Source organism: Plectropomus leopardus, chromosome 6, assembly GCF_008729295.1.
Source record: "Plectropomus leopardus isolate mb chromosome 6, YSFRI_Pleo_2.0, whole genome shotgun sequence".
NCBI classification, from domain to species: domain Eukaryota; kingdom Metazoa; phylum Chordata; class Actinopteri; order Perciformes; family Serranidae; genus Plectropomus; species Plectropomus leopardus.
In genome coordinates, this window is record NC_056468.1 from 23,196,436 (window position 1) to 23,216,050 (window position 19,615).

At 38.5% G+C, this 19,615-nt stretch overlaps 1 protein-coding gene across 2 annotated transcripts in view; it reads left to right on the forward strand.

The window, feature by feature from the left end:
- The window catches only part of dock8 (dedicator of cytokinesis 8), a 71,157-nt gene that overhangs the window by 25,021 nt on the left and 26,521 nt on the right, over nt 1–19,615 (forward strand). For both annotated transcript variants that reach the window (XM_042488637.1, XM_042488638.1), the window contains 19 exons: nt 5,893–6,042; nt 6,257–6,337; nt 7,122–7,284; nt 7,422–7,558; nt 7,909–8,002; nt 8,626–8,788; nt 10,108–10,225; nt 10,885–10,955; nt 11,089–11,233; nt 11,390–11,491; nt 12,073–12,168; nt 12,380–12,614; nt 13,220–13,384; nt 14,235–14,410; nt 14,844–14,936; nt 16,846–16,941; nt 17,467–17,616; nt 17,887–18,000; nt 19,169–19,324. In XM_042488637.1, coding sequence (XP_042344571.1) covers nt 5,893–6,042; nt 6,257–6,337; nt 7,122–7,284; nt 7,422–7,558; nt 7,909–8,002; nt 8,626–8,788; nt 10,108–10,225; nt 10,885–10,955; nt 11,089–11,233; nt 11,390–11,491; nt 12,073–12,168; nt 12,380–12,614; nt 13,220–13,384; nt 14,235–14,410; nt 14,844–14,936; nt 16,846–16,941; nt 17,467–17,616; nt 17,887–18,000; nt 19,169–19,324 — 2,505 coding nt within the window. The remainder of the gene's footprint in view (nt 1–5,892; nt 6,043–6,256; nt 6,338–7,121; nt 7,285–7,421; nt 7,559–7,908; nt 8,003–8,625; nt 8,789–10,107; nt 10,226–10,884; nt 10,956–11,088; nt 11,234–11,389; nt 11,492–12,072; nt 12,169–12,379; nt 12,615–13,219; nt 13,385–14,234; nt 14,411–14,843; nt 14,937–16,845; nt 16,942–17,466; nt 17,617–17,886; nt 18,001–19,168; nt 19,325–19,615) is intronic.

Below are 19,615 nucleotides of genomic sequence, written 5' to 3' on the forward strand. Positions count from 1 at the left end.
ATTTCTTCAGTTAAAATCATCTTTAATTGACTAGTACTGTAGATATCAATAAAAAAAATATGTCTGTCTATATATGTTTTCATAACGATGTGCAAAGGCCATAATTTTTTGCATTGTGTGTGTGTGTGTGTGTGTGTGTTTGTTTGTAAGGGAATGGGTCTGTGAGAGAATTTGAAATACAGCCCATTTACCAAAGAATACCATGTGAAGTGTCAGTCAAGGGTTTATTTGTGGTAATGCAACATGAGGAAGCATTTAAAAAATCATGATGACACATGTCAAACAGAGAAAATAGGGAAACACTAGTCACAAGTAAACCCTCACCAACACTGTCTAAATGTATCTTAACAGGAAGTTAAAGGGTAAGTTTGGTGTTGTCCAACCCTGGACTCTATTGTCTTTTGTTTTTCTGTCTAAGTGACAAACGGGAATGACAATTTTTAAAATTGGTCCAGTTTTGAGTGAGATTGCTACAGCCAGCAGAGTGATGTAACCATTCAAGGCATGTTCACACCGTCAGTGTATGTCATCTAAAAGTGCTTGTTTTTGCAGGCTCATATCGTCATAGGTGTCTGACAGTATTATGGAAGGGATCCCTACAGAGTTAGACCTTTTTGTTTAAGAGTAAGATCATTTTTGTTTTACCAGAAACAGGCTAGAAATTGCTGTTGCCAACCCACCAGACTCCATTTAAATCAATGGGGACATTTAAGTATGTATTAAGCCAGCATTTTTTCCACATCTAACTGGGTGAATTAAGGGTTTCTATAAACCAAACTAGAGTTGGTGATTGTTTGAACAGTGGAAAGCTCACCAAGAAGGTTTTTGAGAGTTTTATTCTGTTTCTATCAACTTTGATAAAGTGTGTCTTTAAGATGACAAAATTACTGTTAATTTAATTGCAGTCTGAGGGGTTTGGCAATAGCGCTGCCTGGGCTGTTTTCAGTAAGCACAATGGGTCTTACTCATTAAACAAAACATTTTTTCCATAACATTATTGGACACATACAACAGCAAACTAGACACTGGGTACCTGGTACTTCACCTGGTTGACCATGCGACCCAAAAGGACTGAGTCCTTAGCAGCAGCCCAGCTTTGATTCTGACCTGCAGCCCTTTGCTGCATGACGTCCCCTCTTAGTCTTTTACCCCTTTCCTGTGTCTGTTCTAGCTAATAAAGGTAAAAAAAAAGAAAAGAATATATATATATATATATATATATATATATATATATATATATATATATATATATATATATATATATATATATATATATATATATGTATGTATATATATATGTGTATATGTATATATATATGTGTATATATAAAAAACAATCTGAACATGTCAGTTGTAAAAAAACAAGTAATATTAGTGCATGTAAAGTGATGACTAGAATTGTTACATTGAAGCATGTTTCGCTGCTGTTGTCTGCAGCGGTCTCACTCAATACTGTACCAATTTCAAAAAATGTCTTTCGTTCAGTGACTTAGACACAAAAATATGAGAAAATTCAGGAGGAAAGGACTTAATTTTCTCTCTCAGTTAGTGACTCTGATGGCATCACAAACTACAGTCCTAAAAATGACAGGATTTAGTCCAAACCTCTGATTATCTCACTAAAAATCAAACAGGCTTCAAAAATGGCATTATTATGTTTCTGCTGTTGTTTCATGGTAGCTGTTGTGTGTCATGTGCCTCCTGTAGGTTCAGGGAGGTCTCATAATTTCTGTTGGCAGTTGGCGTGCCAGTGAGGGATCAGTGTAATCTACGAAGTTTTAAGTCTCATCATCCCAACATGTTTATGTCTCAGGGGTCGTCATTTTTCCAGTCGACCATTTGAACTTGTCTATTTGCATGTTTTCTGTGGATTTACACAGCTGGATAGTTTTTTGAATGAAGGGGCCAGAAGGATTTAGTTTGTACTTAAGTGCTCATGGATCTCTCAGATGAAACTGGGTTTTAACTATCGGCCATGCCCTCCTCTCAGTGCTGTCCAGCTGCTTTTTAGCTTGTCTGCAGAACTGATGGCTCTAAGATGATCTCTCAGGCAAGATAGTGCAATATAATGCCTCCTGTTTTTAAAAATGGCCTGTGTATAAACTGGTCTTAACAGCACAAGTTGTGCACTATATGAAATACTTCACCTACATGTCAAAGAGTGCTCTATACATCAAGGACATTTGAGTTCTGCCTCCTACTGATGTCAGTCCATGAGAGCAGAGCTGAAGTGTCACATTGTCACAGCATGTTTCACTTAAGATGACTAATTTTATTATGTGTTGAACTGAAGTGTGTCCTTGTGGAGGTTAATACAACATCCTGCCTATTACACTGAGCAGAGACAGATCCAGACTGTTAAAGAGCTATGAAATCTGAGTGAGGGAGAAACTGCCAAGCTTGTTTTGTCAGTTAGATTTAATTGTAGTGGAACAGTGAAGTGTTTGCCACTGACCCATTTATCCCTGAACCCTTTTACTTTCTTTTTTACTTTGTCTCTCAGCAACTCTCTTCAGTGCACGTCTTTCTTTTTCTCTGTCTCCACAAGTGTGTTATATTTTCTTTCTGCCACTTTTCTGCTTGCCTTATTTTCTCTGTTTTCCTGCATCCCTCACAGTCTGTGTTTCTCAAGGGAGTTTTGCTGCCGTGTCTGTATTTGTTTTTTGTTCACATCATTTTTGTTGTTTCACATCTGTGGAATCTGCAGCAGATGTTTGTATAATTCCATATAATCCTCTGGTTATTAATCATGCCTCTGGTCCATCAGCCGAGGTGCACACACAGGATTTGACCCAACAAGTGGCCTACTTATGGTATCAGATTCATGGATATAAACAGGCAAATATTTTAGAATAGACATGCAAAAAGCACAGCAAAAAGAACAGTCTGTTTCATTCCAATTTTATGACAGGCATTTAATAATCATCGTATCATTATACATGGCAGCTTTTGCACATGCAAACCAATGACAAATGTCTGCCTTTTGCTTAGCAAAAGAAGAGTAAAGTATTTTCTACAAGACTAGGCAGGCCTAGTTTCGCTGGACTGAGATTGCAGCCTGTTGGGAGGACACAATGAGTGATTGTAACAGTGTTTTTTTAACATATGCAGTTGATACTTAGCTATGTGTTTCAGTCTGTCTGTTGTCCAGGGAGCTGTGTTTGAGAATATTTTTGGTAAGGGTGGACAGATTATTGGCCTGGCCGATTATTGGGGCTGATATTCTGGCATTTTTCCGATTATCTGTATCGTTGTTTAATTTTAATGATTGGCGATAATATTAATTATTTAAAAAGTGCAAAGAACATGTCAGCATGGGAGGAACTTTTACCTTGTAAAACCTCAGGGAATATTTTTATTTACTCACTTATTAAATAATTTTTTACCTTGTGGGTGGGAACTTGCTGTATTTGATGTTGAAAGTTTCAGTTTTGATTAAATATGTGCTAAAGGCATTTTAAAAAAGTTTTGTGTAGGAGTTATTTATATTCCTAGTTCTAAATATTGACAGAAAGATTTTAATTTTATTGCAAATGCATATCAATTCCAAATATCCGTTATCGGCCTCATTAACCACTAATAACCAGCATCAGTATTAGCCCAGAAAAACCAATATAAGTTTTGAAAACTCTGTTGACGCCCTTTTAGTTTTAAAACTATGAGCCTCATTTTAATCTAGACAGTCTGAAAAGAAGACTTTTGGAAACGATAATGAGGACACCCATGTTTTCTTCAAGATTAATTTATAGCAGTCACAGCTTGTTAAGATGAAACATTAACGCTAGGTCTACATTATTGTGTGGGTACTCCTTTCCTATTGCCATGACATCCTCCGGAAATGGATAATGCTCCCGGCTGGTACTGTTCATATATGTTGCCATATTTGCTTTGTAACTCTTTGCTTTGCTCTATCTTTTTTCTGCCACCTTGACACCCATACTTATGTCACTGTCAGTAACAGTTCCTTCTTGTTTTTGTTGTTTTTCGTCCAAACAAAAAAATCTCTGGCCTTACTGTGTCATCTCTGTAGTACTTACTGTAACTGCAGTGTAGACAATCTGACACCGGTATGTCCACGCCAAATGGTTACATAAATGATCATGCTTGGCCATGTTTTCAGGAGTGTCACTATGGATGAAGATAAATTCTGGAAAGCTGCTAAAGGGTTTGCCTGTAAGAAGATTGTTTTCTTTTCAAAACACCATTGTAACATAAAACATATTAATGTGCAAGTGTGCCACATAAGAAAATGTTAAGCATTTGCTCTTAAATAAAGTTTGTCAGCCTGTTGGACACAAAGCCTCTGTGATCTGACAAACATGAAATGTTAAAAAGGGCTATTACATTCCTCAAGTCCCATTGAGTCCAGATTTAGTGTTTTGAAGCTCGACCTTCACAAGTGAATGTTGTTAGAATTAATTATGAATGTTACCTCGGTGAACACTCGTACTTAGTTTGACGTATTTGCTCTGTTTCATGAGAATATGATGCACATCATACGCTATTTAAGTCAGCTGGCTTTGATTATTCAGAAATGATTCCTGTGATTCCAAGAAGTAATTTGTCATTATGAAGTGGACTCTGCCGCTGCAGTCTTTTAAGAAGTTTCACTCTTGTGGTAAGTGCGCCTCATGTTGAGGTCAACAGGGTCATTTCCGTCACAAAATTTACACAGGAGTTTGGCTTTCGGGTTTGTTTTACCACTATTATCAAACTCAGATTGAAAACAAACCAAAGTGATCAACCTAGAATACTTTTCTGAGGGTGTAATGTGATCACAGTTACTGTCTTGGTGAAGTGTGCTTTGGTGTGGTCAGCATAGCGGAGGTCCTGTGGGACGAGCAGAATGAAGGAGAGTGGTTAATGGCTTGCCAGTAAAAAGGATCACATGACACACACCAGTCCAGGCCAGACCAGGACATATGGCTGTGTTCCTAGCCTGAGGTCATCAGGAACGCAAGTAGAGAAACAGTGTTGTGGACTGAACGGGTGATATTTCAGGATCAGTCTTTGGTTTACATGAAAATAGCTGCTTCTAAACTGACTCCCTCTATCTTTATCTGAAAAACATTTGGGGTGATGTTTTGAATTTTATTGCGCCCTGAATTTATTGTCAGCAAAAGAGTCTTTCAAGGACATCATATCTAACAGAAATGACAAAATTACTTTTGAAAAGCTTACAAAGAGGCATGCTGGGGGCTCAGTTGGTGGAACGCCACCCCATGTTCAGAAGTTATGTGTCCTCGTCGCAGTGGCTGCAGGTCCGAGTCTGACCGGCGGCCCTTTGCTGCATCTCATCCACACGCTCTCTCATCCCCATCTCCTCTCATCTCTCTAGCTTTCCTATCAATAAAAGCCATAAAAGCCTCAAAATATGACTTAAAAAAAGATTACGAAGAAATATCTTGCCAAACAACACAAACAACACTGATTGTATGTTTTTTTTATGAATTTATCTTTTTTCATTCTTGTATGTATCTGTTAAGTCTGCACTCTGTATTATTGGCATTTAAGAATTTTATGTGTGAGGAGGGTTTTTTAATTTTTGTATAATTGTACTGCTTAGACTACTATAATACATTTCTTTTTTCCTTTTCATTTAGGTTTTATTCTAGCATTCAGATTGTTTTATGTCTTAAGTTGTCATTATCCTCATTTTATGTCTGTGTTGTTTTTAAACCTTGTCTGTACTTTTATTCTACGTTTGCACTGTATTTCAGTGTGCAGGACCTTAGGAAAACTAGTGTCACATTCATGTGCTATTATAGGGGATCCTTGAATAAACAATAAACATTGTATCAATGAAAAATAACCATGTATCTGCTTTTGGTAAAGAGACGTTTTTCTAGTTTTCTTACATTATCACACAATTTTCATCTCGTCTCCCTGCAGATATCAGAAAACTTCTACTGTGATCTGAATACAGAGCAGTTTAAAAACGTCTTGAAACCTCACACTCTACACGTGGATCAGTCGACTCTGGCCAGATCTGCCGTCTTCTCCATCACCTACCCTTCCCCAGACATCTACCTGGTCATCAAGGTAATAATGAAATCCATGGCAACTATAAAAAATGCTAAATCAGGGATTCAAGTAACAGGATTAGGCTGTTTTCCTCCTAGTCTTAAATAACTTACTCCTATTCCCAATTGGATTTATATACCCTGTAATTCAGCGTGGTGCTGTCTTTGTAGCACTTGCTCTTGCCTAATGAATGCCTTAATTGCCAACAAACCTAGGATATTTTGTGTTTTAGATTGAAAAGGTTCTTCAGCAGGGGGAGATCAGTGATTGTGCTGACCCCTACATGACACTGAGGGAATGTGACTCTGCAAAGGTAATGTGACAGAGCAATTATTTTTTGAGCTTTTACAGTTCTCATTTAAAGGGACAGTTCACCCCTAAAATAAAAACAAACAAACATTTTCTTCTTACCTGTAGTGCTGTTTATAAATCTAGATAGTTTTGGTGTGAGTTGCCGAGCGTTGGTGATATCGGCCATAGAGACGTCTGCCTTCTTTACAATATAATGGTACTTTCAGCCAGCCACCAACCATTTCAACATGCAGGAGAAAGTGTGCATCTTCTGCTAGCTCACCTATCACCACTGAGCTAGCTAACATTACAGCCCAGCCGAGGAAGACGACATTAATGTTTTCATCTTGTGCCATCACGAAGACGAGCCTCTCATCCACGAGTAGATGCACACTTCCTTCTGTGCTGTGATGTGGTTGGTTGGTGTATTTTGGTAGAGGAAAAAATAGTTCCTCCATGAAACTGCTCACAACAAGGTCTGTGGATTATCTTGAGTAAGCGGGTCATGATTTCTGGAAAGCAACATTGCTGTTGAGTTTTTCAAATGTACATTTTTGGCATTTTGAGCACTAAAAGCAGAGTGCCATCTGGTTTCATTATATTCAAAAGAAAGCAAATATCTTTATCTCCAACACTCAGCAACTCACATCAAAACAATCTAGATTAACAGACAGTACCACAGGTTAAGAGCGAACATGTGTATTTCTGATTTGGGGCTGAACTGCCCCTTTAGTCATTTACTCTTACTATGTTTTTGAAGTTAAATGCTTTTTTTAGCATTAATTTTTAGTGCTTTGGTCTTTCAGAACAAGGACAAGCTTGAGAAGCTGCGAGGTCAGGCAGAGATGTTCTGCCACAGGCTGGGTCGCTATCGCATGCCCTTTGCCTGGGCAACTGTTAACATCATGGAGGTCATCTCCACTGCGACGATAGACCGTGATGTCACAGACTCTGACAGCTTAAAAGGAGGTGTGTGCTTGTGTATTTTTCTACTAATGAGTGTCTTTGTGTGACAGTAATACCTTGTGATCACTTACATTTATATGCATGACTATAGATTATCTTTGTATGCTTATTGTCTGCTCTGTGATCTTTTCTTTTTCCAGGTAAATCCAGCAGCATTGATCGGCGGGCACAACTTCCCAGGAGGAATTCTGAGCGTTACAATACCATGGATGATCAATTTTGCAATGTTTCTGCCTTCAAACCTGCTACCATCACTATCAGCACCATCTTCAAACAGGTTGGACTGCCACCCACACAAAAAAAGTCTATTATTTCCTTAAGATGCAAGATACAACGTAACAGACAGACAAGCTTGAGGTTACAGCCAGACCTTGTCTCATTCTTGGGTCAACATTTCGTTCCATAAGGTTCTAGTATTTTTTTTTTTACCATAAAGCCAAAGTTCACTGTTAAAACTCTCTAAAAAATCTCTATTTTTACCTATATTAAGGATGCAATTAATTTATTTATTCCGAGGCTTTATTTTGCATCTTGTCACCCTGGCTTTTAGAGGAAATTAGGGTAAAAAAATTTGTTTTTTTTCCCTAATGGCTCTTTGTGTGCATGTTGTGTCTGTTTGTGTGGCAGGAGGGGGATCGTTTGAGTGATGAAGATTTGCTCAAGTTCTTGTCTGAGATCAAGAAAACCTCCACTCCACAGAGGAGAGTCAAGACAATACCAGGTCATCTCACTCATTCTGAGATTTTTGTTTTATTTTATTAATTGAAGGAATATTTCTACTGCATTTTGGAAAATTAGTTTATTCGCTTTCTTGGAGAGAGTTAAGAGGATTGGCTACAGCCAGCAGATTGTTGACTTATTTTTATTCATTTATTTTTCAACCTGGCTATTTTTTAACCTGGCAAGTCATTAAGAATAAATCCTTATTTACAATGGCAGCCTGGCAAAGGCAAAGCCTCTTGAGGGAAGGAGGTATGGGCTAAAAATGGAAATGTCAAAAGTGGGAAAAAAACAAAACAAAAAGGACAGTAGGAGACATCCAAACATTTACAACGTAGCCACTACTTACATACAATTACAGCAAGCATTATATAAACAACATGCAGTCTAGCAAACAAGCATCGAGCAGGAAGCTAGCAGATAATAGACTCCGTCATTATAACAACAACAAAGGGCTGCAGCGATAAGTTTGTTTTAATATTATCAAGTTTGTCGTTTGTGTGTTGATTACACAAAGAGTTCAAATGACATGACATGATATCATGTGATACATGCATTATACTTTAAATGTACAGTATATGCACATCTCTGATTTGTGAATTTAATTTATCTTGTGTCTTCCAGGTTCCATAAAACTGGATATGTCTCCAGTTCACGACACGCCACTGGCATGTTTGTCCACTGAGCTCATCCCTCTGATACCCGTGGCTGAGAAGAACATCCGGCCAGTCAAAGAGGTGCTAGAGTTCCCATCCAGTGAGGTTTACGTCCCTCACAACATCTACAGGTGGGTTAGAAGGTGTAATATTCAGGGAAAAGTCATGTAATTTTCTCATTTTCTAGGCCAGTAAACGTCTTTGAATTAGTAATAATCATGGAATTTTGTTATGCGTAATGAAATCTTGTTTTGCGTAATGAAATTTTTACTGTAATCTTACATGGATAACACCAAAGAGCTGCAAAACAACCACAAAGAAATGCAGAACAACCCCAGAGAGATGTAAAACAACCATAAAGAGACACAAGACGACCACAGAGACTTAAAACAACTACAAAGAGACGCAAAATGATTGCCATAGAGACGCAAATAAGCTCAAATAGCCTATGAGTCGATGCAAAACGTTTTGTTTACCATTACATACAGTACATTTCTTTATTTTCTCCTGGTGCTCCCTCTCTCCCTTTATGTGTGATTGAATCTGATATGTTTGAAAAATATAAATAGGGCAAGAGGAAAACATTTTTATTAAGGGCCCATGAACAGTCATGGACATTTTTTAAAATTTTGTCCATGACAATGTGTGGGAACCCTGAATATTAAATGAATGGTCAGATGCTCCTTTTACAACTGTTATGGCATTTCTTTATCCAAAGCCACAGTGGAAGGAAAGACTTCTAATTGAAATGTTTTTTTGTCTGTCAGGTAGATTGTAAGAGTGAAGGAAAACCGCCTTTACAAAATTTTCACCTGAACAGAATGAAATACAAACAAGGTTTCGAAAAACAAATGATTCATAGCTTGAGGTGTAAACAGGTTCGTTTCCCCTCACAGACAGTTTATTTCTCTGAAAGGCCAGAGGCAACAAGAACAGTCATGCAGTACTCATCGCTCAAGAGCTGACATCACTTTGCAGCTTTGCTCTTTTTAGTTTAGTGCCTATTTTTAGGCTTTTCCATCCAGGATACCTGTGAAACGTCCTTGTATATGGAGGCAGCCTGTGTGAGCTGAGGTTTTAATCAACACCGAAATGGTTTTGTAATGAAACATTAGTAACGTCATGTGTGAACAAGTCCCCTACATGGTAATTTCATTCCCTGAGCATTTGTTCGGTGGAAGCTGCAGTATTTCCCTGTATTCCAGGTTTCAATACAGATTACAGTGTTATGTTACAACCACAGGTCACAGTAAATCACTGGTTTTTTGGACTTGTCATGACTGTCACCTCACCATGACATGACTAATATGTTGCTGCACAGACAGTGCCATCTAGTGATGTGTTTTAGAACTGCTTCATTTTGTATGTAGAAGGTTTTGCATTATTATTTCCACGTATTAATTTAACAGAAATTTTCCCTGGCACACTTTCTCTACCTTTGTCAATGTAGGAACCTGCTCTTCATCTACCCCCAGAGGCTTAACTTTGTCAACAGGTTCACTTCAGCGAGAAACATCACCATTAAAATTCAGTTTATGAGCGGAGAGGACCCAGCCTGCTGTCTGCCTGTGAGTGCTGCTGTTTTTAATCTGTGATCTCACAGCACTATTATAACAATGAGTTAGATTCTTCCTGAGAATACCTCTGGATTTGCTCATGGAAGTGTGTGCGCTGTGTACCTTAATTACTGTAACATCAATATGTACACTAACATTTAAAGATAGGTTCACAAAATTCCCTATGCATTTCCTCGTTGAGCCGCAGTGGAGGGATGTTACCAGAAAGGGGGACTTTTGTAATAAAAAGGCTTTACCCTGAATTTGCCTTTTTTTGACAGCTGAATCCTTAAATTAGGTTCAGATTAACCTCTCAATACAGTTTTGCCCAGAATGTGAACTATGGATCATGTAATACAGTTTGGATATAGTTTTCAGCAGTTATGAAAGTTTTTATTTTTACTTTTACAAAAGTTTAAAAAATCCAGCTTTACGAGGGTATTATTAATGTTATTGTGTATATTATATACATTTTGGAAGCCACACTTTTTTAGAACTAGTTACAGTAACTACAGAGTCACTGGTATAGATATATATAATAGCCCTGTCAACCCCAGGCTACACAGATGTATTATGTGAATTTTTGGGGGTCTGTTTGGAAAGAAGAAAATCTCAGATTTTGTTATCTTTTGATTTGTGTTTTCCTTCCCCCTGCCTCTGTCTGTTCTCAGGTCATTTTTGGGAAATCATGTGGCCCTGAATTTTTACAGGAAGTCTACACCCCTGTTACCTACCATAACAAGCAAGTACACATTATTGTGTTACATTGTTGTATTTTTGTTTGTGATATAAACAATCTGTTTAACACTTTGTTATTTCTCTGTCTATCCCTGGCTTCCTCTGTGTGGCTTCCTCTGTTATTCCCTCTTCTTCAGGTCCCCAGACTTCTATGAGGAAGTGAAGCTGGCTCTTCCAGCCCAGCTGACAGAAAAACATCACTTGCTGTTCACCTTCTACCACATCAGCTGCCAGCAGAAACAGAATCAGAGCGGCAGCTGCGAGACGCTCATTGGATACTCTGTGAGATGTTGTTCTTTTCTAACCAACCATTATTTCTAAATTTAACAAACAGAAACCAAACTTAGTAAAAGTTAGTATTTTTTAAAAACTGAATACATAGAATGTTTTTTGATGTTAAAGTATAAACAGCTTACCTTGTTTTTGTTTTCCATCTAGTGGCTGCCCATGTTGAATAATGACCGACTGCAGACTGGTCAGTTTTGTCTGCCCATTGTCTTGGACCGACTACCTGCCAACTATTCACTGCACCCGCCTGAGGTTCACACATTTATTATGTATTTGCGTATGTGCAAAAAAATGAATTCAAGGGCTGCATCATAAGAGGAAAATATGCCATGTGTGATAATGCAGTTGAGTATTGCGATAGCAACAATACTTGCGACAATAAACAGATATTGTTCTCAGTTCTGCCTTTCTGCTGCTTTCAGTATACTGCTATAATTCAACACGTAGCTTGTTAAAGTAAAGCAATGAAAGGAAATTATTTTCAACATTCTTTGAATAAATTGAACATTGAACTGAACACAAGACACCAATAAAATAAGTCACATTTTAAAGTGCAATTTTCTACTGATTCTCTCTTTCAACTAACTCAAAAAATCCCGGAGAGCAATATCGCAGTCTTTTGTGATATTTTTATCACTCAAGTTGATGTTACCATGACAACAACAACAACAAAAAAATATTGTGTTGCCCTAATTCATTATGTCTGACAATATTGTGCTACTATTGTGCTAACATTGAGCACAAAAGTGTTCATAGGAGGCCATTGACATATTTAAGAGTGAATACTGCCGTGGAAGTCACACTGTTATATTTCCTGTGTCTTTGTTGTGTAGAAACTTCCTCCTCAGAATCCTCCGGTCAAGTGGATGGAGAGTCACAAAGGTCTTTTTAATCTGGAGGTGCAGGCTGTGTCATCTGTACATACACAGGTGAGATGTGATTGCACACACAATGCCAAAAAACATGATGACTGCTGTTTTTGCTTCCCCTCGCTTTCTCTCATGCAAACAGGTAGTCAAAACATTTACCTTGTTACACTTGTTTCTGTTTGTCTCATTCATTGTTCCTCTGTTGTTTTGTATCTCTCTGATTACTCTGCAAGTACCAATCTGTGACAAATAAATCCCTTTCCTGTGCCAGGACAACCACCTGGAGCGCTTCTTCACCCTGTGCCACGCCCTGGAAGGTGGCGCTACATTCCCGCTGCGGGTCAGAGATGAGAAGATTCCAGAGAACAAGCTGGAGCACGAGCTGAAGCTCAGCATCATCTCCCTGTCCTCCTCCAGTTTAGAGCCTCTGGTTCTCTTCCTCCATCTGGTGCTGGATAAACTCTTCACCCTCATCATGCAGCCCATGGTCATCGCTGGACAGACCGGTGAGCAGTTAGCTTGATGCAAATAGCTAAGTAAAGTCACTGTTGCTGCAGAAAAATGGCACCTCAGACATTCTGGGAAATTTCTAGCTGTTGCGTGCATTTTGTGGCCATTTTTCAAAGCTGATAACTATTGACAAAGTCCTCATACTTCTAGGACTTTAAAGGAACCATCAGTGGAAATTAAAATGGGTACAAGCATTGATCATCTGTCAAGATATATGTATTTTGATTTATTGTTTAGTCTACACAGTATGAAATGTGTTTAAATTTCAGAAAAATCATCACAAGGCTAATAATAGCCTCTTCAGATTTTTATTTTTGTCCAACCAACTATACAAAACTGAAATATACAAAATTTTGAGTGATGTGAAACAGAAACAGCAAACCATTACATTGGAGAGGCAAGAAGCAGTGAATGTTTGGCATTTTTGCTCAGTAAATTAAAATTATTGCAGAACAATTTTCAGTTGATCAGTTACTGCATCAATAAACTAATCATAATGCTCAGCATTATGCATAATTCAAATTTAGTTCCTACTGCTAAAGAACAGTAATGATTTATTTGTCATGGTGACATTTTGCATGATATTCTCTGTCTCCTACAGCCAATTTGGCCCAGATTGCTTTCGAATCAGTGGTGTCTATCGTCAACAGTCTTCATAACAGTCAGGAGCTGATCAGGGACCAGCAGGGTAGGAACAGTCTCTTGGCGACCTACCTTTACTGGGTGTTTCGTCTGCCTGATCCTCCTCAAGACATGCAGAATGCAGGTACTGACATATTGATTTATGTATGAATTTGCTTGCTTTGTCTTCTCTTTGTCATTTTTCCTTTATTTATATCTACTGTGGTTATTTTAAGACTTGAAAATGTATCTTTTCTCTTCATTTTTGGATTTTTTGTGAGCGACCTAATGTTTCTGCATACAGAGATCAGATAAATGATCGGCTCAGAGCTTAATTTTAATTTCAGTGTTATCTGTTTTGGAAACCTTCCAACCAGTTGAAACAGCAGGACAAATACTTATTACAAATACTATTATCAGGTAGTAAAAAAGCAATATGAAAGCCAGGAAATAGCTGAATGAAGAGTCTCTAATGATCTCTGAATGGATAGAAATAGTTCAGAAAATTTATATAATGGAATGATTGACTTTTTGTCTGAGACAAGCCACTAAAAAAATTGAAAAATATGGGAAAAAAGTAGTTATGTAGTACTGTATATACTGAGTTTGTTCTGAAAACTTTGTTGTATTTCCTTCTGTACCAAAGCCAGCCGATTGGACTTTAGCATGTAAATGAGTGGAAGATCCCTCCCTCTTTAAAAATGCCCTTTGTATGAACCTAAAGTCATGGATTATAAGGACCACTATGATTTCAAAGGACATTTGTGGACAAGAGGACACACAGAGCCTAATACTGCTATGTAACGCAGCTTCCTTTTATTTCCGGTTTTACACCATGTTAAGCATTTCACCTTTCCCATGAGGATCCTGTCTATTGTCCCTTGGTGAAACGTGGTGAAAAGTCTAGCTGCCTACGATATAGCACTTAGAATTACCATGACCTGAACGACTAAGTTTATTTAACAAAATGTTTGTGTCCATGAAACTGTGTTTAGATTCAGGGAGTATACCATTGGCAGAGAGCCGTTACAGCACCATGGGTCGGGCCACAGCAGCCACAGTCGGCTCTATGCTTCTTCAGTCCAGAATCCGAAGCAGCAGCAACCCTGACATCCCCGCTCCACACACCTCTGCTGAAGATGCTGAGGTCAAAAACATCCTTTCTGCCAAGGTACAGAAGGTTTCCTCAAACCAGACCTCCGGAAATCTCTCTAAGGCCTTATAAAAGATTGATTTACAGTGAATAAACAGTAAAGATTTCAGTGTCACATGAATTAACCTCAGTATTTGGAAGATTATTTAGCTTTTCCAGAGACTGCTACACATTAAATATGTTTGATATAAGCCTTCACAAAATGCCTCCAATTTTCACTGAAAGTCCGTATTTCACCAGAAAATTTTAATGGTTTTATGTATTCGACAAACTATATACACACACAGTGCAGAATGCAAATATCCCAATATGCTTGCACTTACACACAAAACAGTCATTTGCTATTCGTCCCCACAGTACATTAGGTATTCTAATAGGCCACTAGACACTGACTCTAATGAATGCATCCATCACGTTCAATGTGATGGAACCTGTGTGTTTCTGTCTCCAGGGCCACAACAATCCAGGCAGCCGCATGTCCACCATCTTGGACTTAAACAACCACCAAAACTCCACAGGAAGCACCAGGCCCTCCAACAGGAAGGTAAAAAAACGTCTCTTTTTCTTTAACTTTTTTTTTGGTCATGGTACAGTATGTTAGATAATACACCGCAGGTTCCTGATTAAAGTTTGGAGCACCCTGTTGCAGACATTTGCATATAAATTAGGAATAATTAAATAATAATTGATGTATTCTTTCCAACTGAGACTTAATCAAATTCACAAAGTGAACTGATTGTGTTATACAATGAAATATCAGCAGTGATGCAGGGTGAGATTCCCCAGTATGAGAAAACTAAAAAGCAGATGGAAGCAAAGAATGCCAAGACATGAGGTTTAACTCTTAAATAGTTTAACCTTTTAATATCGCAATCAATTAGGCTCAAAGCTTCTGTGCTGCAGTCTAATTTAGAACTGGTTTAAACCTAAAGGAAAGTTAGGTACTTTTCAACCAGGACTCTTTTTTTTACCATGGTTTCGAGTGAGTGACTAATGGAGACAACTATTTTTGAAATCGGTCTAGTACTAGTAGAGCGCAGATGCTAAACAAGCAGCAATGTAACCACTTGGGGCATGTGCGTACCATAAATTTATGTCCAAAGAAAGTGCTTGTTTTGGCACTGAAAGACTCAGATTGTCATTCTGAGAAAAAGATAAAATGTGTTTCCTCACTTTTGCTTGATCTGATCTGTTTGTTACCAAGTCTCTCTCAGTGACAAGTCTCGTTCTGAAGTCTCAGCAGTTGAGTTGACAGTAACAAACGGGAAGAGGGGAAGCCCCTTTGCTTACTTCTGGCACGCTAGCACCGAACCAAGATTGGCTCAGTGGTAGTATGCCTAAAGTAAGCCAGTGGGCTTCCCTTCTTCCTACGGTTGACCAGTATCACTTTAAGAGCACCTGCCATTCACCTGAATTTTAACATTTTACAACTGTGTGCACTCGTTACATTTTTTTAAATTTACAATAACAAATCAGATCATGCAAAAGGGTTAAGACATTTTTTTTACTTCTCAGAAGGGATCTTTTACATAATGTAGGATGGAGCATATCCCAGCTGACATAGGACGAGAGGCAGGACACACCCTGAACAGGTCGCCAGACTGTCACAGGGCTGACACATAGAGACAGACAACCATTCACACTCACATTCTCACCTACAGCCAGTTAAGAGTCGCCAGTTAACCTGCATGTCTACGGACTGTGGGAGGAAGCTATAGAACCTGCAGAAAACCCAAAATGACACAAGCAGAAACATGAAAACTTCACACTCCCCGGCTCAAACCCCCAGCCCAGGTACAAACCAGGACCCACTTGCCATAAGGCGACAATACCAACCACTGCACCACTGTGCAGCCGACAGACAGACATTTTATTATGACCATTTGGGCCTGTCAGTGGCCCAAATGACGTAAATTAATGGTAGGCGCATGCTTTAGTGATTACATTGCAGCCTTTTTTTAGCTGCCAGCTGCAGTGCTCTTGTCCCAGCGACCTGACCAAGGATAAGCAGATGAAAATCAATAGATGGACACATTATATTGACCTAGAAATAAATTGAATAATGCTATCTGTCCCTTAACTGGTTCTGTTTTTAACTTTAACTTTTCTTCTCTTTTTTTTAAAAAATTCTACCTTTTACTGTTAAGATATGCATGTATTTAACAGTACTCAGACTTTTAACATGCTACTGCATAGTTAAATATGAGGAGCTTTCGTCATCAGTTCCCTCCGGTTACCACATGGTGGGAGTGTGACACTAAGAACGCTGGCATTGTGGTTGTTTGGGTTTTGGTCAGTGTTTTTTTTTTCCTTCAAAGCTCAGCCAGTATTTCAAAATTAATTCATACTGATAGTCAGTGTAATAGTTGCATGGTCTATTTAATAAAATATGCCATATTCCATAAAGGGAAACCATTTCTCATCACTGTGTGTGTGTATTTTCTCTCTTGCAGCAGTTTCATGAGGAGCTGGCCCTGCAGATGGTCGTCAGCACAGGGGTCTGCAGAGAGAACGCTTACAAATATGCCTGGTTCTTCTTTGAGCTGCTGGTCAGTGTGCTTTTTTTTATTCACTGAGGGCTGCTTTTAGCTTGGCTCTGAAAGAATAACTGAGGACTTCTTAAGTTGTTAATGATAAATGGATGAAGTAATAAAAATGCCTCACATCAAACAATACCTGACCTCGTGGCCACACACCTTAAAAGATAAATGATGGCTTTATTATGCTGTGAACAAAAGGGCATTTTGAAATCACTATAGTCTGTAATTTATCAAGCAGCTTGACAATTTATCACTCTTATGGAGTATTGGAAGTGTATCATCACTCACATTCACTCTCGTCTCTTCAGCTCATCTCACTTATTTATATTTCTTCCTTCAATAACTTTACTAGAGGATGCTCACTTTAATTAATAGAAATGGGCTTCATATCTTTGAGGTTCCTTGACAAATTAGTAGTTAAAATGCATATTTGTAACTCTTGACTTGAAGTTAACACTCATTTCCATGGTTTTTCCTCTTTTGTTTTCATCTGATGATTCACGTGTGTGTGCGCGTGTGTGATTGCTCAAACAGGTGAAAAGCATGGCTCAGCATGTGTCCCATCTCGACAAACACAGCGTCCCTCGGAGGAACCGCTTCTCTGACCGATTTAAAGATGACATCACCACCATTGTCTCGGTGGTTACAGCTGAGATTGGGACCATCCTCGTCAAACAACAAAAGGTAAAAAATGTAATGATGGAATATCTCAGTCAGTGTAACCTACTCCCAAACTCCTCACAGTGTCTGTGTACCTTCTGTTCTCTTGGGTCGGGCAGAAGCGGTTTCAGCCTCAGTGTACATGTTGTCAGTGTCCTCCAAACAACAGGGAGTTAGAAGTGCTAATTATATTTGCCTCCGTGGTATCAAAAGCTCAGCTTTCACAGCTAGATGCTTGGCAAGATCCACTCAGCAGCTTACTGATTGCTGTTTGTCGATTGTTGTTGTTTTTAGGAGGTAGAGCAAGCAGAGAAAGTCAACATCAGCTTGGCCTTCTTCCTCTATGACCTGCTGTCTCTCATGGACCGAGGATTTGTCTTTCAGCTGGTGAAAAACTACTGCAACCTGGTAAAATAACACTGATTACAAAACAGAACTATTTAAAAGGTGTCTTTAAATACATGAATTCAGTTCTCTTGTGGGAACTGGGGATGTTCCTAATGAATAATTTTGTGACATTTAAACTGAACTTGGTCTTGGACGAGATGACTAGTATAAAACTAAGAAAACACTCAGAAAACAGTAGGGCTGTACCAGTACCATTTCTGCAGCTGTGAAGCTTCAGTGATAATTACCTACGAATATTCAAAGCTTTAACTTGATAGGATGGGACCCGGTGAGGAGGCGGTGGCGGCAACGGAAGAGAGTAATCAATCTTATTCATTTACGCTGATCAACCACCCAAACCTGACCTGACTTTGGGAGGACTTGGCATTGCTGCCTGTGTTTGTGATAGAGACGACAAAGATATTTTGTTGATATTAATAACTCAATCTGCATCGGTAGATGCATAGCAAGTGATTTACCTCAGCTTCCAACTTGGATAACCTTAGGTGATTTGCATGGTAATTGAAACTTTGAAGTATTTGGGTCAGCTCTAGATAACAGTTAAAATTGGGCACAATTTTATCTATAAGGTTAAAAAAAAGGTTAAAAAGTTCTGCATATATCATAGGAGCCCTTTGAAATAGTTAATTACACTTTTAGTAACCACATTGTACTTAAAAGGCTGCTGAAATTGTACATTGCACCGTACATTCTAAGAATTGTACATTATCCTACAAAGCATGACAAATGACACAAAGCAGCTCACTTAATAAAAGTATACAAATAACATTTATTGAAAACAATATTCTTAAGTTTATAGATCTTTAGCAAAATGCCTGAATTTTAAAATAGCACTTTCACTGGGTGGATGCAGTAGCAAAGCAAACAGCCTATCATTTGAATATGTATCAATATGGTCAATATGTGATTTATATGTAAACAAAATAATAATAATTTTAATATTAATTTTAACTGACTAGTCAGTTTGTCTCGTGCCGAGTAGCAAGCTGACAATTCACAAACATCCCTCGTAGGATCAATTTTACGTTAGATCCTGAAAGAAGTGTATTAACATGCCACTTTTTTCTGCAACGGTTTCTAAGACATTTTAATTACCTTTCTGTAAATGTTTTTGAGGTATTATCATATATTAATTTCTGATTTTCTTTTGCTCTGTTTCCCCCCCTAGATGTCAGCTAAGTGTGTGTCAATGCCCACACTGATCAGCATGCGTCTGGAGTTCCTGCGGATCTTGTGCAGCCATGAGCACTACCTCAACCTGAGCCTCTACTTCAGCAGCCCTGCCTCCGCTCCTGCCTCACCATGTCCATCTGTCTCCTCACAGGTTTGCCCAGTTGTCAGTCAAATTTGCAATGGTATATTTGTAATTCAGGTGATGCTTCATCGTCACTGTTTGTTTTAGTTTATTTATAAAGACCTAAAACAAATGGTTTGTCTCAGAAGGTCTCACAGTCTCTACAGCATATGAACTGCAAAAAGTGAGCAGTGTAAATGTGTGGCCTTCATGCTTTTACATTTGCAATGTAAGAGAAAACATCCAGGAAAATGAAGATACAAGTAGTGCTAAGGAGAGTTGAAAAGGGGCGCTTGGGGAGGTATTAGATAGAGTAGATGA